Source organism: Lynx canadensis, chromosome A2 (genome assembly GCF_007474595.2).
Source record: "Lynx canadensis isolate LIC74 chromosome A2, mLynCan4.pri.v2, whole genome shotgun sequence".
Lineage (NCBI taxonomy): Eukaryota > Metazoa > Chordata > Mammalia > Carnivora > Felidae > Lynx > Lynx canadensis.
Window position 1 is genome coordinate 16,545,563 of NC_044304.2, and position 24,488 is coordinate 16,570,050.

The 24,488-nt window shown below is 44.5% G+C and overlaps 2 protein-coding genes across 11 annotated transcripts in view; one reads left to right on the forward strand and one right to left on the reverse strand.

Annotated features, from left to right (window-relative positions):
- The window catches only part of KIF9 (kinesin family member 9), a 57,122-nt gene extending 36,622 nt beyond the window's left edge, over window positions 1-20,500 (reverse strand). Inside the window, exons 1-10 of one of the 6 annotated variants that reach the window (XM_030306334.1) lie at window positions 20,401-20,500; window positions 19,151-19,392; window positions 15,675-15,772; window positions 13,769-13,934; window positions 11,892-11,998; window positions 9,101-9,325; window positions 2,348-2,431; window positions 2,126-2,218; window positions 1,207-1,354; window positions 72-136 (exon numbers count right to left, since the gene is read on the reverse strand). In XM_030306334.1, coding sequence (XP_030162194.1) covers window positions 72-136; window positions 1,207-1,354; window positions 2,126-2,218; window positions 2,348-2,431; window positions 9,101-9,325; window positions 11,892-11,998; window positions 13,769-13,934; window positions 15,675-15,772; window positions 19,151-19,187 — 1,023 coding nt within the window. In that variant the 5' untranslated portion in view covers window positions 19,188-19,392; window positions 20,401-20,500. Of the gene's footprint in view, window positions 1-71; window positions 137-1,206; window positions 1,355-2,125; window positions 2,219-2,347; window positions 2,432-9,100; window positions 9,326-11,891; window positions 11,999-13,768; window positions 13,935-15,674; window positions 17,916-19,150; window positions 19,396-20,400 lie in introns of those variants that run through there. The other 5 variants (XM_030306327.1, XM_030306343.1, XM_030306320.1 and 2 more) reach the window with 5 other exon arrangements.
- Window positions 20,501-20,757: 257 nt separating this feature from the next.
- KLHL18 (kelch like family member 18) overlaps window positions 20,758-24,488 on the forward strand; it is a 55,943-nt gene continuing 52,212 nt past the window's right edge. For 2 of the 5 annotated variants that reach the window (XM_032591852.1, XM_030306376.1), the window contains exon 1: window positions 20,837-20,989. Coding sequence is in view for 2 of the 5 variants with exons in the window: in XM_030306376.1 (XP_030162236.1) it covers window positions 20,861-20,989 (129 nt within the window). In the remaining 3 variants the exon portion in view is untranslated. Of the gene's footprint in view, window positions 20,990-24,488 lie in introns of all 5 variants that reach the window. The other 3 variants (XM_030306398.1, XM_030306391.1, XM_030306382.1) reach the window with 2 other exon arrangements.

Below are 24,488 nucleotides of genomic sequence, written 5' to 3' on the forward strand. Positions count from 1 at the left end.
GCCAGCCTTACCCAGCCCTGGAACCCACGAGAAGGGATTCCAACCAGGTCGCCTCGGCTATCTTTACATACCGTCTCTTCTAACTGGGCGGCTTCTCCATAGATGTTTGTCAAGAGAACCATATTGCAATTTCCCCCTGCAGAAAGCAGGACACAGAAGGGCCATGAACCATGTGGGTATTCTGCCAAGAGATTCTTTTAAGGCTGGTGGGGGTCTGCTATGGGTTGAGAGTTTGTGTTCTGACAAAATTCCTATGTTGAAGTCCTATCCCCAAGTGTGATGGTATCTGGAGATGGGGCCTGGGGGAGGTGATCAGGTTTAGAGGAGGTCCTAAGTGCGGAGCCGCCATAATGAGATTAGTGCCCTTATGTGAGAGAAAGAGAAAGACCAGAACTCTGTCTCTCTTTCTGGTCCCTTTCTCTTTTCTTTCTTGCTCTTTGCCGTGTGAAGGCACAGAAAGAAAGCAGCTGTGTATGAGCCAAAAAGAGCCCTCACCAGGAACCATCCATGCTGAACCCTGATCTGGGACTTCCAACCTCCAGAGCTGTGAGGAATAAATGTCTATTGTTGAAGCACTCCAGACTGTGGCGTTTTGTTACAGCCACCTGAGCTGACTCAGACAGAGTCAGGAGGGACATGCCCAAGCATGTGTTAGACTGGAGGAGGGCAGGGAAGGGGAGAGGCCACTGGATGTACCTAAAAGAGGAGCCGGGGGAACAGCAGAGGAGAGATGGCACGGGGCAGGGGAGAGGGCTGTGGGCCAGGGCTTTGCTACTGGTGGCTCTCAACTAGTAATCAGACACCCAAGACCGTGCCATCAGGCGACACAAATATGACAAACACAACCCCTGTTCATCTGTCAGGGAGGCTGTGGGGGAAGAGAAGGAGGCATGACAGAGACCCTCCACCTGGTCACCTTGAAGGCCGTGAAGGATTCTGCCAGGTTAGGGATGAGGGGAAGTGAGAAGGTAGTCCCAACAGAGGCCAAAGTTTAAGCAAAGCTTCTGAGGGAGCAGCACTGCATGCTGTGGGTGAAAGAGGGGACCATGCATGACTCTGCCTTTTCAGCTGTGTCTGGGATCAGAGTGAAAAGGTTGCAGGGAAGTGCCAGCTGCCGGAAGGGAGCAATTCCATTACCACCAGCAGCAGCTAGACCCGGCCTGGCCCTCCTCCCTGTGCATGGACCTCGCCCTCACCTGCCCTTACCTAATGAGTCCTTGAGGGCGTGGGTAAGCTTGCACTGCCGGAAGGGGATGTGCTCCCGCTTCTGGTCCCCGAGGGCAATGATGGCCTGCTCCAGGAATGACAGCGACTTGTTGATGTAGGTGGCTTCCTTCAGGACTCGGCCCTCAGACTACAAACCAAAGGTCAATTCCACTTCACACCAAATGGGGAGGCTGCCTCACTGGGAATGCTGTGGGTGGGTGGCCAGGCCGGAGCCTCCTTTCCAGAGCCAGCTCTTTTCTCAATATCATGGGATTGTATTCCATCATGGCCTAATACTAATACTCACAGGAATGCTCGTGCAAATATTCATGGGAACGCTCACGGGAATATGAATACTTCTGTGAATATTCACGTGAATTCTCACGTAAGAGTCACATCTATATGAATACGCACAGGAATGTTTGTGCAGACACTTGGGCAAATCATCCTGTGACTATCATACACATACAAACACTTAGCTGAATGCACATAGGAATGCTCACTGCATACTTGTGTGAATACTTATACTAATTCATGGCCAAGCCCATGAATAGCTGAGCTGAAATACTCATGGAAAGACTCATGTGGACACTGCTACTCATATGCAGAGAAATGTTACTACCAGCACCAAGCATTTTCTGAGTACTTATGGGGGGCTAGGCACCTGGCTAAGAATTTAGGGGCTTTCCTCTCATTTAATATTTACAAAAATCCTCTTAGGTAGGATGCAACTATGGTGCAGCTGTTTCCCCTCCACTAATTCCATCCCTCAAAGCTCCATGGGGTCATGCCCACATGCTCCACTGCGCCCAGCTCAGGGCTGGGCGCACAAATGCCCCATGAGGGATGTCCCATGTACATAGGCACTGTGCAGGAAACAGGGCTGTGGCTTGAGAAGGGATGTCCTGCTCCCACTTACCCCAGACTTTCCCAGCCTTTCTGAGCCCGCTAGATCCACCAAGTTAATTTTGGAAGTGATGTACTTTTCGTCTGATAAGGTCCTCGAATGAGCCTACAAAACATCCAAACAGAGGTTAGATATCACAGGGAGAAGCTTCTAGTCTGCAGCAGGTCCAGTGGGACTGGGCTGTGCCCCCCCCCATCCCCCCATCACTGGGCTATTCAAGGAGCTCAGACCCACCTCCACATAGATGGTGAAAATGCAGTGCGACCTGGATGAGTTTTTATTCATTGTGTGGGAGGCTATAATCCTGTTGGTCTCTCCCTGAAGAGGAGAGGAAAAGTAGACAGCACTTTGAAGAATTAAAACAATAAAGCATTTGGGTTATTTTCAACTATTCTGACAGGTATACAAGTGATTTCATGTTACTGCAATCAGACCTTCCAGAGATATCTCATTTATACACTAGTAGAATGGGAGACCAATTGGAGTCCAGACCTAGACTTTCACCCTCTGCTAGGGATGTGTGAATTTGTAGAGCTTTCTGAGAAGCCAAGTAGCAATAAGAATGAAAAAGTCTTAAAAATGTTCACGAATATTGACTAACAATTAACCTACATACCCAATGATTAGGTCTATCTGTACAATGGAATGTTATATAGCCAGGAAAATGTTGACAAATATTTTTTTTATAATAGAGAAATGCAGAATCCAAAATCATAACAAACTGACTTCAATGGCACATTAAAAGGATCATGTACCAGGGCACCTGGGTGGCTCAGTCAGTTAAGTGTCTGACTCTTGATTTTAGTCATGATCTCACGGTTCATGAGTTTGAGCCCTGCATCAGGCTGTGCGGTCACAGTGGGAAGCCTGCTTGGGATTCTCTCTCTCCCTCTCTCTGTCTGCCCCTCCCCTACTCAATCTCTCTGTCTCTCTCTCAAAATAAATTTAAAAACATTAAAAAAAATTTTTTTTGCACATTTAATCCCATCTTGGCATCTGCTTCTCAGAAGGCACAGACTAACATACTTTTAAAGGACTATTGAACAGACTGACATTGACTTCTCACTACTAATGATGGAAACCATAACTCTGCAATGATTTCTTTAATATGGTAGAACAAAACAGGGGTGCCTGGGAGGCTCAGTTGGTTAAGCGTCCGACTTCAGCTCAGGTCGTGATCTCACAGTTTTTGGGTTTGAGTCCCATGTCGGGCTTTGTGTGGACAGCCCAGAGCCTGGAGCCTGCTTCAAATTCTGTGTCTCCCTCTCTCTCTGCCCCTCCCCCACTCTCACTCTGTCTCTCTGTCTCTCAAAAATAAATAAACATTAAAAAAATTTTTTTTTAAATATGGTAGAACAGGGGCGCCTGGGTGGCGCAGTCGGTTAAGCGTCCGACTTCAGCCAGGTCACGATCTCGCGGTCCGGGAGTTCGAGCCCTGCGTCAGGCTCTGGGCTGATGGCTCAGAGCCTGGAGCCTGTTTCCGATTCTGTGTCTCCCTCTCTCTCTGCCCCTCCCCCGTTCATGCTCTGTCTCTCTCTGTCCCAAAAATAAATATGGTAGAACAAAACAAATGTGAAAATAGAACTTTATACCCAGCAAAAATATCTCTCAAGACTAAGGCTAAAATAAGGACATTTCAAAAAACAAGAAACTCTTTGTCACCAGCATGCTCACTATAAAGGATATACAACAGAAGAAAGAAAACAATCTCCAGTGGAAGGTGATGGAGAAAAGAAAGGAAAAGCAATGAGGGTGGTAAATACGAGGGTAAATGTAAAAGAATGTGTACTATATAAAACATTAATAATGATGCCCCTGCAGAGTCAAAAAACAAAAACATAAAAGACAAGGTAGCAATCCTAAGGTTCTTATAGAATGCAGAAGGAAGTAAAAAGTTTTCATGAACTTTAGATTTTTAAAGGTTTTATTTTTTATTTATTAAAAATTTTTTTAATGTTTATTTATTTTTGAGAGAGAGAGAGAGACAGAGCATGAGCTGGGAGAGACAGAGAGAGAGGGAGATACAGAATCTGAAGCAGGCTCCAGGCTCTGAGCTATCAGCACAGAGCCCAATGCAGGGCTCAAACTCACAAAGTGTTAGATCATAACCTGAGCTGAAGTCAGATATTCAACCGACTGAGTCACCCAGGCGCACCACAGAGGTTTTATTTTTAAATATATATATGTTTATTTATTAATTTTGAGAGATAGCAAGCAGGGGAAGAGCAGAGAGAGAGGGAGAGACAGAGAGAATCCCAAGCAGTCTCTGAGCTATCAGTGCAGAACCTGACATGGGGCTTGAACTCATGAGCAGTGAGATCATACATGACCTGAGCTGAAATCAAGAGTCGGACGCTTAAATTACTAAGCCACCAGGCACCCCTATTTTTAAATATTTTAACGTAATTATAACACAATTAAAATGATAATGTTATAGTAAAATATAATAAAAATTATGATAAAATGACACTTTATTTTGATCCAGAGGAGTTTTGAAGAAATGTACAGGGAGGTCCCCTGTACTCTTCACTCAGTCTCTCCCTAAGATAATATCTTGCAAAACTATAGCACAATATCAAAACCAAGAAGCTGACTTTGGATAATCCACAGAGCTTATTCACATCTCACTAGTTAGATACACTCACTTGGGTGTGTATGTATTAACTAAATGTGCCAAGTTGTTATTTCTGGGCTAAACGGAGAGAGTGAGAGAATATAAATATGAATGAACATACAACTTCTAAATTAGTAAAAGGGAAAACAAGTATAATAAAAAATATCTAATAAAAAAGGGGCAAAACATGGGTAACGGGCATTAAGGAGGACACTTGTTGGGATGAGCACTGGGTGTTATATGTAGGGGATGAATCACTGGATTCTACTCCTGAAATCATTATTGCACTGGATGGTAACTAACTTGGATGTAAATTAAAAAAAATAAATTAATGAAATTAAATTAAATCAGGGGCAAAACGGGTAAGAAAAATAAATGTAGAACAAATGGAACAACGAGATAGCACATAATAACATGACAGATGTAAACCCCAATATATCAGTAATTACATTAAGTGCAAATGCAATGAAATGCTTCAGTTAAAAGATAAAGACTGTCAGACTCCCAAGACTGAATTATGATGAAAAGGAAAATCTAAACAGACCAATTTATGAATCAGTAATCAAAAACCTCTCAACAAATAAAAGTCCAGGGTCAGATGACTTAACTGGAGAATTCTACATGTGGATTAAAAAAAAATTGGTGGGGGGGGGGCACCTGGGTGGCTCAGTCGGCTAAGCATCTGACTTTGGCTCGGGTCATGATCTCACCATTCATGAGTTCGAGCCCCACATCAGGCTCTGCACTAACAGCACAGAGCCTGCTTGGGATTCTCTCTCTCCCTCTCTCTTTGCTCCTCCCCTGCTTGCTCACTCTCTCTCAAAATAAATAAATAAACTTAAAAAAATAATAATTTTTTAATGTTTTATTTATTTTTAAGAGAGAGGCAGAGTACGAGCAGGGGAGGGATAGAGGGAGGGAGACACAGAATCTGAAGCAGGTTCTAGGCTCTGAGCTGTCAGCACAGAGCCCATCGTGGGACTCAAACCCAGAAAAGTGAGATCATGACCTGAGCTGAAGTCAGATGCCCAACTGACTGAGCCACCCAGGTGGCCCTCTACCTGTGGATTTTTAAAAGAAAATCCTCTTATGTGCTCTTTACACAAAAAGTCAAAACAAAAAATTTACATACATTCAATTAACCTAAAATCAAAAATTTTTGCTCATCAAATAACACATAAAGAGTGAAAAAAAAGCAAGCCATGGGAAATATAACATATTCACAATACATATAACTGAAAAAGGATTAGTTTTCAGAGTATATAAAGAATTCATGCAAACAAGACAAAGAAAAAAAAAGACATCTATAAAGAAGATAAAAAATATGGGAAGGGAAATCCAAATGGTCAATAAACATATGAAAAGGCCCTTCACTTCATTAGTAATTAGGGAGAAGAAAACAAAGATCACAGTGGGAAAAACCACACACCAGCCAGATTGGTCAAAATTTTAAGGTCTTAAGGTCTAACCCACTGTGGGAGTATACCATTATGGGAAAGAGTTGGCATTGCCTAAGAAAGTTTAAGACACACTCAATGACCCATAACTGCAGTCCTTGGTTTTACCTAGAAAAATTCATGCTTATGTACACGAGGCAGACATACAAGAATGTTCCCAGTGGCATTGTATGAAATATCCCTCAAACTAGGAAAACCTACATGTCCATCAGAAGTAGAGTGGATAGGGGCACCGAGGCGGCTCAGTCGGCTCAGCATCTGACTCGATTTCAGCTCAGGTCATGATTCCAGGGTCGTGGGATCAAGCCCTGTGTTGGGCTCTGCACTGAGCATTGAGCCTGCTTAAGATTTTCTCTCTTTCTCCCCCTACCCCTCTCCCTTGCTCATGAGCACACTCACTCTCTCTAAAAGAAAAATAAAAAGAAAAAAAAAAAAGAAAAGGAAAGAAAGAGAGTGGATAACTAACTTGTAGTATATTCACCTAACACCCAATGTAATACAGTGATGATGACAATGAAAAATATATAGCAAGAACATAGATGAATTTCACATAAAAAGTAGATAAGAGGGAAAAGTAATCAGAATTCATCCTACGTGATTCCTTTTATATAAAAGTTTTCAAAAAAATTAAACTATGCTGTTTGAGAAAACATACATGGTATGCTAGAAGTGGTAAAGCTATAAAGAAGACCAATGAAATGATTACAAGTCAGGAGAGTGGTTACTACTAAGGGTATGAATAAATACTTATTAATGGTAAAAACTCTTCCCAAACTTGGACATTCTTCAACCTTAAGCCACCAAAGCCCCACAGCAAATACCATTAGTCATGGTGAAATGTCAGGAGCAACAATGAGAATGCTCTATTGCTGGGGGCGCCTGGGTGGCTCAGTCAGTTGAGCGTCCAACTTCGGCTCAGGTCATGATCTCACAGTTCATGAGTTTGAGCCCCACATCCGACTCTGCGCTGACAGCTCAGAGCCTGGAGCCTGCTTTGGATTCTGTGCCTCCCTCTAGCTCTCTGCCCCTCCCCACTCACACTCCGTCTCTGCCTCTCAAAAAATAAAGAAATGTAATAAAAAAAATTTTTTAAGAATGCTCTATTGCTGCCTCCTGGAATGCTCTTTCCTCCCTGTAGATCCAAGGGCTCCAGGTTTAAATCACCCTGAGGACTCCTATGTGACCTTTTTTTTTTAAATATGTAAATGTTTATTCATTTTTGACTGGGAGGGGAGGGGGGAAGGGCAGAGAGAGAGGGGACAGAGGATCCGAAGCGGGCTCTGCATTGACAGCAGTGAGTTTGATGTGGGGCTCCAGCTCACGACTGTGAGATCATGACCTGAGCTGAAGTTGGCTGTTCAAGCACTCAACCAACTGAGCCACCCAAGCGCTCCACCTATGTGACTTTTTAAATAAACTTTTATTGACATATAATTTAATAATTTTTTAACATGTTTGTTTGTTTATTTATTTTGAGAGAGAGACACACAGAGAGAGATCAGAGGATCAGGGGAGGGGCAGAGAGAGAGGGAGACAGAGAATCCCAAGCAGGCTCTGCACAGTCAGTGTGGAACCCTATGCGGGGCTCAACCTCACAAACAGTGAGATCGTGACCTGAGTTGAAATCAAGAGTCGGAGGCTTAATCAAGTCATACAGGTGCCTCTATTGACATATAACTTATATGGCATAAAATTCTCTAAGTATACAGTTTGTGATTTTTTAAAGTAGATTTAGAGCTGTGCAACCATCACCACAATCCTGTTTTAGAAATGTTACATCACCCAAAAAGTTCCCTGGGCTCATCTGTAGCCATTTCCCACCCCCTCCTCCCAGCTAATCTACTTGTATCTCTAAAGATGTGGCTACTGGGAACATTTCAAATGAATGGAACCAAACAGGATGTGATCTTCTGTATTTCTTTTACTTAGCATTTTTTTGAGATTCATCTATGTTGTAGCATGCATATATCAGTACTCCATTTCTTTTATTGTTAAATAGTTTTGCATCATTTTATTTACCCATTCACCAGGTGATAGAATTTTGGTTATTTCCAGTCTATGACTATTTTGAATAATTCTGCTATAATATTTGCCTACAAGCCTTTGTGTGAACATATGCTTTCATTTCTCTTGGAAAAATACCTAGGATATTTGCTAAGTTCTATGATAAAATTAATTAACTTTTTAGGATACTGCCAATATGGCCACACCATTTTATATTTCATCAGTGAGGTATAAGAGTTCCAATGTATATGACTTTAAAAAAATTTTTTAAATGTTTATTTACTTTTGAGAGAGAGAGAGAGAGACAGAACACAAGTGGGGGAGGGGCAGAAAAAGGAGACACAGAATCCAAAGCAGCTCCAGGCTGTAAGCTGTCAGCAAAGAGCCCAACGTGGGGCTCAAACCCACGAACTGTGAGTTCATGACCTGAACCGGAGTCGGAGGCTTAACTGACTGACCACCCAGGTGCCCCCTATATGACTTTTAAAAGAATAACATATGCTGAGGAATTTATAGATTTATAAGAGCTTTTATATACTAAGAATGTTAATTCTTTTTTTTTCTATACCATGTTTCACATTAACTGAAAAAGACAATTTCAACTATGTTAATTTTTGTTCCTGTATTTTTTCATTACTATCTGAACTTGCTAAATGAGCATATATTAACATTTATTCTGGTTATCAAAGTAAGTAAAAAAAACTAAGGAGGGAGGGAGAAAAGAAAAAAAAGAACAAAGGAAGAGAGAGAAGGAAGGAGAAAGGGAGGGAGGGAGGGGGAAGGGAGGGAGGGATGAGAGGGAGGGAGGAGGGAGGGAGGGAGGGATGGGAGGAAGGAAGGAAGGAAGGAAGGAAGGAAGGAAGGAAGGAAGGAAGAAAGGGCAGAAGGAATCCTTAGACTTGGTCATCTCACCTCAAAAAGGAGGCTGAATGCATCCTCCTCCTGACTTGTAAGATGGACTGACAAGCCCTTAATGAAGACCCCTTGAGGGTTTTCCACGATGGTCATTGGTGTGACTGATGGTCCGACATAGGGCAGAGTGGACAGGAGATCAAACAGACTCTCATTGTAAATTTCCAGGTAGGAAACACGCACAGTGATGGCATGTGTGGGGCGTTCTTCAATCATCCTAAAAACCTACATGGAATATCGGACAGTAGTCACCAAGAGCAAAACTCCAATGACCAACCAGTGTTAGGAGAGTTCTTACCTCAGCAGGAAACATCAAGAAGTACAATTAAAAAAAAAAAAATCTGTCCTAAAGAATTTACAGTCTAGCTGGCATAATGGTCATCATCATCAACAATTACTATTAATAGTTCATTGAGTGGCACTTATTATCATCTTGTAGAATTTTTTTTTTAATGTTTTTATTTATTTTTGAGAGAGAGACAGAGTGTGAGCGGGGGAGGAGCAGAGAGAGGGAGATACAGAATCTGAAGAAGGCTCCAGGCTCTGAGCTGTCAGTACAGAGCCGACACGGGGCTCGAACCCACAAACCGTGAGATCATGACCTGAGCTGAAGTCGGACGTTTAACTGACTGAGCCACCCAGGTGCCCCACATCTTGTAGAATTTTGAAGACTGACTTAACAGATTGTACGGCCATGATGAATGGAAAGGACTCTGGAGTGAAGATCCCTCATTTTATGGAGTCTCGCCATACATAAGCCTCTTACACATCCATTATTTAATCCTATTCTTACAACTCCCCTGTGATTGAAGAAGGATAGGGGCAATGCCCATCTGGGGAAAGGCCCATGCAATGAAATTATCTGTCTGTGGCCTCAGCTAGTAAGAGAAAAAGCCAAGCCAAAACTCAGCCTTCCCAACTAATAACTTCCAAATACCCTTCCTGGTACTTCTGAAGAGGTGGTGACTTTGGACTGGTCTTTTCCCCTTAACTTTCTTAGTTGCCACATGAAGGGAGGGGTTGGGCTGGATGATCCCTGAGGCCCCCACCTTGCTCTAACAGTCGAGGGTAGTGCTATCCAACACGGTAGACACTAGCCACAGGTGGCTGCTGAACACCTGAAATGTGGCTGATGCAAATAAGGAATGGAATTTTAAATTTTACTTGATCGTAATTAATTTGAATTGAAAGTTAAAACTAGCTGCTAAAGGGGCACCTGGGTGGCTCAGTCAGTTGAACATCTGACTCTTGATTTTGGCTCAGGTCATAATCTCACGGTTGTGGGATTGAGTCCCACGTCAGGCTCTGAGCTGACAGCAAGGAGCCTTTTTGGGATTCTCTCTCTCCCTCTCCCTCTGCCCTTCCCCCAGCATGTGTATGCACATGCGTACACACACACACACACACACACACACTCTCTCTCTCTCTCTCTCTCTCTCTCTCTCTCTATCAAAATAAATAAATAAACTTTAAAAAATGGCCACTAAGTTCAGTTACTGGTAAACTTTTCAGAATGTTGGGAACAACTTGAGTTTATAAATCTACTTTTTCAACTGTAAATTTTATGAAATCTAAATGCAGATTGAGTATTCCTGATAAGTACTTAGTGTCTAAATTGAAATGGACCATAAGTGTAAAATACACACTGCATAGACTTAGTGTGAGAAAAATAATGTAAAGTATTTCAAGAATTTTTATATTGATTATATGTGGAAATTATATTTTGGATATACTCAGTTACATAAAATATATTATTAAAATCAATTTCACCTGTTTTACTTAAAAAAAAAATTTTAATGTTTACTTATTTTTGAGAGAGAGAAAGAGAGACAGAGTGTGAGCCGGGGAGGGGCAGAGAGAGAGGGAGACACAGAATCCGAAGCAGGCTCCAGGCTCTGAGCTGTCAGCACACAGCCTGATGTGGGGCTTGAACTCACAAACTGTGAGATCATGACCTGAGCCAAAGTCGGGCGTCCAACCAACTGAGTCACCCAGGCGCCCCTTCCTGTTTTACTTTTTAAACTGTGCTTACTAGAAAACTCAAAATTGCATGTGTAACTTACACCGTGTCTCTACTGGGCAGTGCTGGGCTCGACTACTGAAGTCTAAGATACCGAGATACTGAAGCTTGGACAGTGGGATGTGAAGGCTACTGCTTCATAAATTAGAGCATGGATGCTTTATACACTAGACGGTCATCTATGTTTTTTATAGGACAGGGCTATAAAACCTCAAGATGCTTTTGGGGAAAGGCCCTTTGCCTCCTACCTTCCAACAGAAGGTCCTCACAGAACTCCAAAGGAAGGCCCTTGTGTACTGTCTTCAATCATACTTCCCAGACCCCCAGGACTCACTCGATCCTGAAAGTTCATGTTGGGCCCCGCTTCTTCCCTTTGTTCTTTCTGGGGCTGTGGCAGTGGAAGAAGCCAGAGCAGGCCAGGGAGGAAGCTTTGCAAGAGGCCATATCCCCCTCATTAAAATGAGGCAGGAACATGATTAGGACTTCCAAATCCTCAATTACAGGTTCACAGACCATCACAGCAGCAAGAAGCTGGTTGGCACGTCCAACTCCCTCTTTTGCAGTGAGGAAATAGGTTCCTCATGGGCTTGGGTCAGACCCTGAAACTTGAAGTCCCAGTTTCCTAGTTTCCTGAGGCCTCTGCACCACCCTGCCCCCCACCCCCCACCCCCCACCATGTGTATCCTGTCCCTAGTAGCAGGCCTCGGGTTAGCAGCAGGTGTGGTAGAAAGGGGACCTGTGTGGTACCCTGCCTGTGGGCCCACTCTCTACCTGCTGTAGGGCACGAGGAAGGATCCCCCGGTGCTTGTAATTCTCAGTTGTCCCTGTCATGGTATATGTCTTGCCGGCTCCCGTCTGCCCATAACACATGATGGTACCTGCAAACATTTGGAAGCATGTCTTGGTGATGTCCAGGAAAATAGCTCCAAGGATAGCTCTCCTATCCCCCAGCATGCCTGGTGCCAGCCTGGACCCTGGCGCGAAGGTGGCCATCAGGAGCAGCCAGGGACAGGAGGGATTCCTGCCTTGGGGGGCAGGGTGAGTGGGCAAGGAAACAGGACATAAATGATCAAAACACAGACTGCAGCTCTGAATGTGTGGCCCAGGTAGTGTTCTACTGATCCCTCTGCCAAGAGATCAGACCCTAGGGCTGCTGAGCGGAGTGGGGAATCCCAGGGAACAGAGGAACTGGGAATTTTTCTAGACAGGTAGGGAGGGCGATAGAACATTGAACTCCAGCCCTTCTTTAGCAAGGCCATGAACTGTCAAGAATCTCGGGGTAGGCCTCCCAGGGGCTGGCCAGGCAGGAGACAAGGAGAGCTTTCAAAATCCCCAGGAAGAGATGGGAGTGGGAAGAGAATTTCCTGTTGATGGTGAGGATTCTTTGTAGCCTGCAAGTTCCCACAGGATCAAACAGGGCTACTAGTTGGCCCCAAGCCACTTCCAAACACAGACCATGACAGGTCCTGATCTGGTCCCACAGCCCTCTCTGGAAAGACTTCCACTTGCACCTCTCACATCTCTTAGGTCTACTGTCACCACCAGGCTCTGGGACACGAACCACACTGTCACCCTGGACTCCGGTTCCCATCCGCTCTTTCTCCTGGCTTGGCCAACCTGAGCCAGACCCCATCCCAAATGCCGCTTCCGGGCAACGCTGGGCCATGGAAATCAGCATTTGCCTTCACCACACCAATGCTCTGGTTCCTGGGATTGGTACGTTTTGCACACGGGGCTCAAACTCAGCATGTGAGCTGAGGTCAGAAACAGTGCCTATTAGCACAGATGTGCAGGAAGGAGTCACTTCAGCTGGGACTCAGAGCCCACTTGTAATTCTATAGCAGCCAGGGCCCAAGACTCTTAACTTCCTTGGCCTTCTTGGTTCCTCTGTCTCTACCTCCTCAGGGCCATATCCCCGCAGGATTAATAAGGACCACGTCTATGTTTCACAAGTGGGATACATTACAATGTTTAGTTATCAACACTAAACAGACTTTAAAAGAGACTTTTAAACAGAAGACCTAAAACTTGCAGACAGGGGACATTCTAGTCACATGGGCAAAGTTTACAAACTGTGATAGATTCTTTCTACAGATTTTCAAATCTTAAGATTTTAAAGCAATCTTAGACCAAACTAGTTTGTAAAAATCTCCCAATAAAGCTGCTTTCCATTTGTTAAGAAAATCAAACTCTACTCCATTTTTTCATGCTATATGTAAATAACTCTATGCTAAAATAGGAAGAGTAGATTTATTTTGCTGGCAAAATGAATGGAAATAACTCCTGGCAGGTAGTCAAGAGAGAAGTATTTGGACTCCATCAAATTCATAAGGCCATTATCTTCAAACTAGTATTTGAGAGATTTGAAACAGGATAATAGTTCAATCCCCATGACCTATAGAGAGCCACAGTCACTTAGTCTTCCTAGGAAAATAGGACCCCAGAAGTTTGGATCAAGTCATGCCCACAATACCACCAAGCAAATAATAAGTTTTCTACTATAAGAATATGAGATAGACACATAAACAAAAGTTAGCACAAGAGGTTATATTTTATTTTATTCACCATAAAATACTTGCACCTCTTCCTCCAGGAAGGGTTCTGCAGGTTCTTACAGTCAATTAATAACAGTCAATTAACTAAATTACCATTGTATCCGTCAAGAGCCTGAGCAACCACGTCCTTTGCGACCGTCTCATAAACCAAGTCCTGGGAGGCATTGTGGAGAACTCCATCCAGCTTGAACGACCAGTCTGTCTGCTGGTTATTGACAACCCCTCTCCGAGTATCTTTTTTTAAGTGAATATCAATGCTCTAGAAAGAGAGAGAGAGAGAGAGAGAGAGTTAGCCAGCTAGTTAGGTATTAGGAAACTGGTACGAAAAACTCACTGATAGCTGAGGCCTGACCTGGAGAAAATAAGAGGAAGCAAACTTTAGGAAGAACAGGGATTCTCACACATGGGCTGATATTCAGATGATTTCTTTGGGATGGGAGAGGAGAAGGGAGGCCACACCACCTTTACGGTGGAAGGATCAGGAGACTGGAGCACTTACTGGTTTCAGGCCTTGTCACCCTAGGTTACAGGGTGCTGTTTGTCTTGATTCCCGCATCTATGATACGAGGTCAAGCACATTTATCATGTTTTTTTTATTAAACAAGCTTTAGACACATTTAATAAGCACAGGGAGGCCTTGACTTAGGCCAGAGAGAAGACTGGGCTTGGTGACAGAGGCCTGGGCTTGGGCCACATCTTTTACATGCTATGGAGCATTGTGAGGAATGATGAATTAATAACCACAGAAATGGCTCTTGGCTTCTCAGACAGTTCCTCACTGGTATTATAGCAAATCAAGGGTGTCTACCACTTGTAATTAGCATATCTTCAGGTGCAAAGATTTCTTTTTTTTTTTTTTTAGATGCAAAGATTCCTAAAAACATTTTTAGACTTTTAGATCTCTCCATAGCAAGCCACTAAGGCAACAGCTGGTTTAGGAACATATTGGGTTAGGTCAAGGGGAGATTCCAATCTTCACCGTGGGGCCTTCTGATGTAAAGAGACTCTTGTTGGAATTTTACACTGGCTGCCCTAATCCAGGAGCCAACACACAGCCACATGCAGAAAAAGTAAGATCAAGCAAGAGGAGGGGCTTTGTCCATTCACACATGAAATGCTCTGTGTTTCTGTGCTCACTGAGACCATGTCCTGCAGGATTTGCTGCACATGAGCTTCTCCCTGACTGTCAAGACTTTCAAAGCTTGGGCAGTTTGCTCTTGGATTCTTCCCTTAAAGAATGTCTTCATGCTGCCCATGTAGGTTCACAGATGTTTGCTCAATGAAAACATAGAACTCTCTCAACCTGTCCTAAGCCTGTCATGGGCTTCATGTGTGGTCGGGACACAGGGATGGATACATCTTTCCAGTTCTTTCAAAAAGAGTTTCTCCCACTGGTTTGGTAAGTTGAACAGTTATCAACTTAAGACATCTTACTTGACCCCCTCCCTGAGGGATCATGTAACAGCAGATCTGATCCCCACAGAGTTTTATGAGTGTGGACAAATGTCAGCTTTTCTGTGTCAGACACAAGGATGAAGGCAAACTTATTAACCACAAATACAATTAAAAGTGGGAGCTTTGGGGCACCTGGGTGGCTCAGTCGGTCAAGTGCCTGACTTCGGCTCAGGTCATGATCTCACGGTTCATGAGTTCGAGCCCCACGTCGGGCTCTGTGCTGACAGCTCGGAGTCTGGAGCCTGCTTTGGATTCTGTGTCTCCCTCTCTCTCTGCTCCTCCCCTGCTCACGTTCTGTCTCAATCTCTCTCTCAAAAAAAAATAAACATTAAAAAAAATTAAAACAAAAACAAGTGGGAGCTTCAGGAGTTTCCTTATCAAAAGTGACTCAAGGGGAGTGGTTTGGACTTGTTGGAAGTCTGGACTCCATCTGAACTTTTATCAATTCTGTCTTGGTCCTTAAAGGCTGTTTGGAAACAGGGTCCCACTGCAGCAAGGTGGGACAGAGAGGACCAAGCTGGTGAAAGCAAGCACATCCACTTACTTTGTTGTCATCTCCGTATTTGATCATTTCGTGAGCAAAGTCATCGGTGGGTTTGACACGGACAAAGGTATGAACTTTTTTCCTAGTACCCATTCTAGCTAAAAAGAAGAAAACAGTGCAGCTTTCAGTAGTTATCATCAAGTGGCAACGCATTAAGAAGATCAGAATGGAGTGACTGACACTCGGTCTGTGTTCTTCTGTCCCAATGAGACCCAGTCTTCCTTTTCACCCCTTCGCGTGTCAGTGCTCTACCCACAGGACCCGCTCTTCAACAAGTACAGGCGCTTCCTACTTTACAGGCTGCCTCACCATTTTCCACCATGGCCCCCTAAGAGACAGAAACACGAAGCAAGAAGAACACTCCCTTTAGTGGCCTAATCTTAGACGTGTTTCCTAAAAATGGTCTGTACCTAAAAATGTCCGCTTATGCTTTGCCTCATTCATTATGCTTTCATCTAAAATACTTACTATGAAATGCATTTAAACTTAATTTTCTTGTCTTCACGAACATATGTTATTTCAGATGCAGCAGCCCCTCCTTTACCTCCATTTGACCAGCTCAGATCAGAAAATGATTCCCTAGAAGTGTATTTAATCTAGTCCACAATCAGATACTCTTTCTTTTCTGACAGTCCATTGAGAAAAAATCAAACAGCCCTCTACCTCCTCGTCAACCTAACTAGAGTTTCATCATTTTCTTTCAGGTAGATCCACTTAATCTGTATTCCTTTATTTATACTACCACAGATAATTACCGTGTATAACAAAATGTCAAAATAAATGCTTGGTGTGGCTTCATGGAATAGGATGTAAGCATATAGGTGTATGTGTTTAGGGAGGGAGATTTAGGTAAATGACCTTCCTACTATGTAGAGCTGTCCTATAATGGAAAAGACTCAAGCAAGGTCAAGATGCCAGCTAGCAGAGATGTTGCTAGCAGGGACTGTTGCACTGAGGGGAGAGTTAATTAATTTCTAAGATCCTGTCCAACTGAAGTATTTTATTAAAATTTAAAAAAATTGATTGCACAATCAAATGATAACCAAGAAATCTTGTATTTTATTGGCTATTAGTCTCATTGGTGAAATCACACTAGGCCCTTTCCTGAGAGTGCCTGTGTAAAAATATTGAATACTAATCAGACAGTAAATTTTGGTTCCAACATTGACATAGAGTGGAAAAGCAAAGAGGGTTATTAAACAGAAGTAACAATTGTGCTATTTTTATTGCTTTAAGGGGAACTTAAAACTTAGTTCTTCAAAAAATAAAAAACAAAACTTAGTTCTTTAGGTGCCTCTTATACCCTGATGACAAAGGATTAAATATTGAGAGAAAATGTCAAAAGCTCTAAGGAAAGCTAAGGAAAAATCAACCTGTAATCATCATCAATACATTTAACCTAGTTAAGTAATACCACTAAACAAGATGAAAGTCTATGAAAATATACTAAACTTTGTTATTTGAAACTATTAGGGGAATTAACATAATACAATTTTAATTTGTTCAAAGGGGAAACATTTCTAATTTTACATATACATTTTCCTAATATCAACCTAATATTTTTTCTTTCCTTCTTTTTCAAATGATGTGAACAGTATCATCAAGTGGTCTATGGTCATGCAGTCCGAACATTGGGCTCTCACATTTCAATAATTTCACTTTTACGGAACTATGAATATACAGAAAGAATGTTAAAAACTCATTCAGCGTTAATGTTCCAAATGTACCAAACACATTTGGAATAGGGACAAGGCCTGAGGGTCAGGATGTATGCTGCTTGGTACACTTCTCTTCTGACCTTCCTATTGGGGTTGAATCAGTTCAATAAGAGATGAGGCATTTGATGCTAAAATAACTTGCATCTTCATAGGGCAGGAAAGAGGAGTTAAGGCCAAAGAAATCACCTGTATGCTTTTGTAAACAACAACAACAACAACAACAACAACCAGCAAAGGAATTTGTTGAATTTAGGAAGAGTTAGGGAAACATGAGACATAGGGAGCTGATTCAATTTCATATTCAAATTGGAAAAGAGCAATAACACAGCAATTAAGGAAAAATAGCTTGCTTGAACTACTGCAAAGCACTCTAATAAACTGCTATGATGCTTAATATTTTTAAAAAACGAAATGTTAAGACCTGTACTGTAAAGAAAAAAATCATGCATGACAGGGATTTCTTCTCTGAAATACAGTTAATTATTTCACTTTTTTTAAAAAAAGCACTTTAAGGGGCATCTGGGTGGCTCAGTCAGTTAAGCGGCCAACTTCAGCTCAGGTCATGATCTCATGGTTCGTGGGTTTGAGCCCCGCATCGGGCTCTGAGCTGACAGCTGGAGCCTGGAGCTTGCATTGGATTCTCTGTCTCCCTCTCTCTCTCCCCGTCCCCTGCTCATGCTCTGTCTCTCATTCTCTCAATAAATAAATATAAAAAAAAAATTAAAGCACATTAAATAAAGAATATTAACATTTTCCCTGTATTATCTAAGACAGGCTCACTGAATGTTACCTGATAGATTTTAAGGATATTAAACATATTTCTAGACACAACTTGCAATGACCGGTAGATTTCCTATTACAATTATATTAACTATCATCAGTGGCGTGAAATATCTCTATAGAAGTAAATTGAATAGAGACAGGTCCTGCCCTTTCAGTCTACAGTTTCAATGATATAGACAAACGAAACTCTAACCCCTGTTACAAGCCCTTCAGATGTAAAATCAAATAAGCAAACATGACACTTTCACATCTGCCAACTGTAGAACTGTGTGTCTGCTTGCTACATTCCTCAAGTAATTAGTTCATGGAAGTCTTTTCCCAGCCACTATGGGACCATTCAGACCTTTCAATTTTTAGAAAACGAAGCTGAAAAGTTATTCAGGTGATCAAGGATGATGGCTTATCCAATTTCAGTTCTAAAATTTTTGTCTACAACATTGAGGTCGAGCGATAAAGAGCCACAAATAGCTTGAAGGTCAATAGCTCTGGGTCTGAGGACCCAGCCTCCTGGCCAAGGTGCCCTCTGAAAGGAACCAGCCTAGGTGGCAGGTGCCCAGGACTCCCTCCTGGAAGTCTCCACCCACCAAGCACAGGAACAGCACGGACAGCCTGAGCATCGCCCTCCCCTCAGAGTGGGACCTGTAATTTGCCAACATGCACATGCACATGCAGCTCCCCTATCCTCCCCAGACCCTCCCCGTGCTCACATCCATAGCTTCAAGTATGCCAGGAGTCATACCCACCTAAGACAAGCTTTCTCTATTTTAAGATTTTTTTTTTATTTTTAAGTAATCTCTGTACCCAATGTGGGGCTCGAACTCACAACCCCAAGATCAAGAGCTGCATGCTCTACCCACTGAGCCAGCCAGGCGCTCTGCAAGCTTTTTCTATTAACTTAACTCCTCCTATAAGGCTCCTACTCAGCAGCCCCTCAACACCCAGACATTCAGAGACCCCATGCCATCTTGCACTTACTGAAATAACGCTTGTTACCATTCTTACGCCGCATCATTTGAGTGGGTTTCCGCTCCCAAATTAAATTACAAGTTGCTTGTGGGACAGAACTGTGCTTTCTCTCTTTTGAATCCCCCCTCAATGTCCAGAACAGTGCCCAGCACAGAACAGGTACTCAAGAAATGATGGTTGGTAGTGATGGTCATGGCTGGAAGTCAGAGGGTGGCTGGCTGAATCTCCACATGTGGGTCCATCTTCGGTCACTACTGAGAGAGTCCCAAGGGGCATATGTCACTTCCCTCCCACAGCACATCCAACCCCTGAGCCCACAGCCCTTCCAGAAGGGCTTAGCTTCTAGGCACCACTTACAACAAGCCATATTCAGCCCCTCACCATGCCCTCTCTTTTAGCAGGGGTTTCCTCCCTCAGGATCTTATGGGGAATGCTTCTCTCTCATGGGCACCACCCTTAGATATTTCTGGTGTAAATAAATGAACCTCGGAGTGGCCACCAGCAGATCTCCCTGAAGGTTCGTGGTTTCCTTATTCGTTTTAGTGGTGGGAATGAACAGAATTTGCTACCAAGCGTTTCTGAAAGCTGGATTAAAGAAGAGGAAGCGTCTGCTGGAATGGTGGGCACCAGGTGAATCCCTACCTTCCAGCGCTCCTGCCCAGACCAGACGCTCTCATATGGAACCCTCATCGTTTTAAAGCGGCGGCAGCACCTGAACCCCGAAACAACAGGGTCCAAACGCACCCGGCCCTAGGCTAAACCAAAGACTCGATTCCCGACAGACCTGGTCTTCTCCCTTTTCCTCACCCAACATACCGGACCCCAGTGTGGAGTGTGGGAGGCAGTGGAACTTGGGACCATTCTTGTCCCTCTTTGGAGCGGCTTCCTCATCCATAAAGCGAAGGGCTCTACCTAGCGATCCCGAAGCCCCCTCCAGTTCGAAAACTGCCGTGTATGAAAGGGTCCAGCAGACCTCTGGTCCCCCACCCACCTCACGCCCTCTCAACCTCGGCAGAGACGCAGAGGTCTCGTGGGGCCAGGGAACGTTAGATCCGAAGACCCTAAACTGCAGCCAGCCTGAAAGAGCCCCCACGATGCCGCGCCCTCTCCTCCGCTCGGGTTTCACAAATCAGCGAGCCAAGCTGAGGGACTCCCGGGTAGGGCGGTGTTCGGATCCCAGCCCCTGCCCACCGCCTGGGCGTATACCCCCTCTCGGGCCTCCCTTCTCCCCATCCGTGCGGCGCGTGGTCGCTGCTCACCGCTCCCGAGGCAGAGGCCCTCCCGCCGCGCGACCGCTGCAGGAGCAACGACCGCAGCCCTGCATTCGCGGCTGCAGAACTGTGTACAAAGCCGCCATGGCAACGGACCGTTTCCGCAGATTCCGGAAGTGTCGGGTAGTGGCGGAAGTGAAGTCCGCGGCCCTGGGTGGAGACACGAGTAAGGTCAGGGCCGAATCGGAAAGGCGGGAGATGGGACCGGTTAATCCAGAAAGACTGCGGCAACGGCAGGCGCGACAGCACGGTCGGGAAAGCGAGGGAAAGAAGGCTGCCCTCGCACCAGGAAGCGGGGCAGCGGCGCTTCCGGCGCAGAGCAGCCGAGACTACGGCGGCCGTGCAGGTCCGTCTGCTTCTAGCCGTGTGCTCGCGGCGGCAGTCCGCCCCGCCCCGTTTGGTTTCTAGCCGGCCGCCCAGGCCTGCGCAGTCGCGGCGGCCGGGGAAGATGGTGGAGGACGGCGCGGAGGAGCTGGAGGACCTGGTGCACTTCTCCGTGTCCGAGTTGCCTAGTCGCGGCTACGGCGTCATGGAGGAGATCCGGCGGCAAGGCAAGCTGTGCGACGTAACGCTCAAGGTACCGAGGGCTGGGCAGCGCGAGGCTGAGGGATAAGGAACCGAGTGGGGAGGAAAGGGCGGGGGGTAGGGGAAGAGAGGTCTAGCGGGCAGAGCGGTGGGGCAAGGAGGTTGGAGACCGAGTAGGGGAGAGAGAGGTGCCGAGTGGGAGAGGGGATTGGGGCTGAGTGGGGAGACGGACAGGAACAGCCTCTTAGCCCTTGGAAGGAAAGGCTGAGAGGTGCGCGACTGAGGCCCTCGGCGTGGGAGACATTGGGGTGCCGCCTCCCTTTTCTGTCAGACAGGAGAAAATGGACTTGCAGCCCCTCTTTGGAGGAGGGGGCGGTGGCCGCCTCTACATTCTGATGGGCACCAGTGAAGCACCTTCTCTTGTCACCATAGACATTTCTTTGTGCCCCTCGAAGTTAGCTGTGCTGTTGTAGAGGCGCAGGCTACACCTTAGGAGTCATTGCTTGCCCTTGGTCGTTAGATTACTACCTTGTTTCCTAAGAGCTTTTAAAATCATATCTGGACATCTTTTAAGGTGGGCATCTATTCTGCCCCCCACCCCATACTGGAAGTCACACCACCACTACCACCTCCACAAGGGTCTCTGAGGATGGACTGGGTCTGCGTGGGGAGAGGGATCTCTTAACCACCTGTTTCCTACCGGTATTCTGGGCGCAAGAGCCAGCCTTCCTCCTGTGCTTTGCATCCATTCCTGCTGGGGAGGCATGCTGGGCTGCTCCTTGGCCAGATTCCTGAGCCCTCAGGAGCCCTCCAGGTGGGGAGAGACTGCTGTGAACTGTGTTCCCTGTTGGGCTTTGACTTGAGGCTCTGAGCATCTGTGGAAGACCACGCTAAAACATGTGTGTGTGTATGTATACATATATGTATACATATATGTATACATGTATAGATACATATTTATATATGTATCTATATTTATATATGTGTGGATACGTTTATATATGTGTATATATATTTATATATATATATACATACATATGTGTATATATAAGTATATATACACATATATACACATATATGTGTATATATACACACACACACACACATGCAGAGCTCCTTTTGCTCTTCTCATTTTCTGCAGAATTAAGGAAACTTTTTTTCTTCCCATATTTGAGTCAGACCTCTGGAGACATGAGAGTAGATTTAAGAGTGTGGAGATAGAAGGATTTGGATTCGAATCCTAGTCGTAACCTTGGGCAAGTTACTTAATGTCTCTAAACATCAGTGTTCCAAATGTAAAAATAGGGATGCTTTCTTATTAGTGTGAGAATTAAATGAGACAATTTGTGGTGTTCTTTGCATGAGGCCTGGCCTACGTTTTCATCCCTTGAGGGGGCTCAGTTTTCCAGGAGAGGCATGAGGTGGCCTGAGAGGGAAAAGGATCTTTAGTGGGGAACCAAGGGGTTTGAGAAAAATGAGCTGGACTAAAGGAGTCAGAGGAAGTAAATATAAATCAGGCGGTTACATGTAGATGTCGCGGCTACTAGAGGTTTGTAAGCACAAGAATGATCTGGTTGTGGCGGTGACACTTAGGGTGAGTAGAGACTGGTAAAGAGCAGTAATAGGGGAGGGTTTTTGGATTAAGATTTAGGCTGTAAGGGTGAGCCATGGAAAGCCTGTGAGAGAGAAGCAAAAGCGTATGATACAGGGGGATGATTACAGATATTTCTACATAAAATAAAGCAGTGCAGTTTGCCTCTACATGTAATGCAAACACAGAATATAACAAGCCTTTGGCAAACAATGCTCGTATGATTTTTTTCCATTAAAATGCTATTTATTCATTCAAAGAGACAAGATAATTACCAGAGGTAGTTCCAACCCAGAGTGTCAGTCTAAATTGCTGTGTTAGTTTCGAGCATCTGGCACATAAGGATAAAGTATAAAGGCACAGAGTAGAACTGAACAGGACCTAGAGAGTGTTTGCTTCATTGGTTTTCTAACTCTTCTGTACAGCCTGAGGAGTAGCTCAGTGGCAATGTGAGGTCGGAGGCCAGGGAGAGGTCATACAAACCAGGCTCTCTCTCATTTCTCTCCGCTTCACTAAAGCTGCCCTGTGAAATCTGTTTTGGTTTCTCTCTCTCTCTCTCTCTCTCTCTCTCTGTCCCTCAAGATAGAGTCTTTCCTGAAACTTCTGATGTTTCCTGACTATCTTCCAAATAAATTGGGTACTGAAAAGCTGGTTGGAAGCATTTTGGTGTGGGATGGGTTTATTGACTAGTGGTCCTCCTTATAGGGCAGTGCTTCTCAATCTTTAGCAGGTATTATAATCACTCGGTGGCCTGTTCACACACTGGTTGTTGGACCTCACCCCAGAATTTTTTATTCAATTCGTCTGGCATGGGCCCAAGAATTTACATTTCTGACAAATTCTCCAGTGATGCTACTGCTGGCCTGGAGCTGCATTCTGAGAGCCAAAACTGTAGGGTGATGGACCTGACCTTTTCAATGTGATGTGTTCAGAGTCCATGGATCTTCATTCAGGCTTCTGCCTGAGTGGAATAACCTTGGCTGTTACCATTCGAGGAGCCTTGTGATGGGAGGGGACTGGGGGCTCTTGCTTCTCTGTGCAGACTTTCACTTAGTCCCCTGAATGGTGCCACTTCCTTGTCTTCAGTGGTTCCCTGGCTGCCCAAGTTTGGAGTCTAGTTCGTCCTGTCCAGATGATAAACCTCCAGCGTTTATCCAGCAACGGAACAGTTGCTTGCCTAGTGGAGGGGAACAGTACTGTCTGATTGTGGCCTCCCTTATCCCCACACCTTCAGAGGAAGCCTGAGTCTCCAACAGTTGAGTTTTGGAGGGGGCTCTGCGGGGACTTGCCATCTGTAGCACTCAGTATTCTCCATCTAAATCAGCTACTACTCATCTTCCAAAATTTGGTGATGCTTTTAATATCCTCTTTCTTTCAGCTTCTTTTTCCTTGGGAGCTTTGCTGTTTCTTGATTGTCAGTCTGAGAGGTAGTATATAGTACAGACTCAAGCCAGACTGCCTGGGTTTGAACCCTGGCTCTGCCAGTTATTAGCTGTGACAACTTGGGCAAGTTTCTTGAACACTGGTGACTCAGTTCCTTCATCTTTAAAATGGGTGTCGTCACCTACCTAGTAAGTGTGTTAGGGATTCCATTAGTTAATGCACTTAAAACAATCATGTAGTAAATGTTCAGTAAGCAGTAGATATTTATGACTAATAATTTGATGGCGCTTCTAGAAGGGAGGGGAAATAATTGGGTATGTTCAACCTGCCATTTTGAATTTGTTTTAGCTTCTGACGAATTCTGGATGATTTTATCTAAACATAACGTTCATTGCCTTAAAAGAGTTTGCAAACCACTGCTTTGCTTCAGTAGCCTGCATTTTACAGATGAGGACCCAAGCCCAGAAGAAGGGACTGGTCCAAGGTCACAGACTGAGTTAGGTGGAGCTAGGACTAGAGACTGGACTCCTGGTCTCTGTTCTCCTGGCCAAGTGTTCTTTCGTGCTCTCCTGTTGCC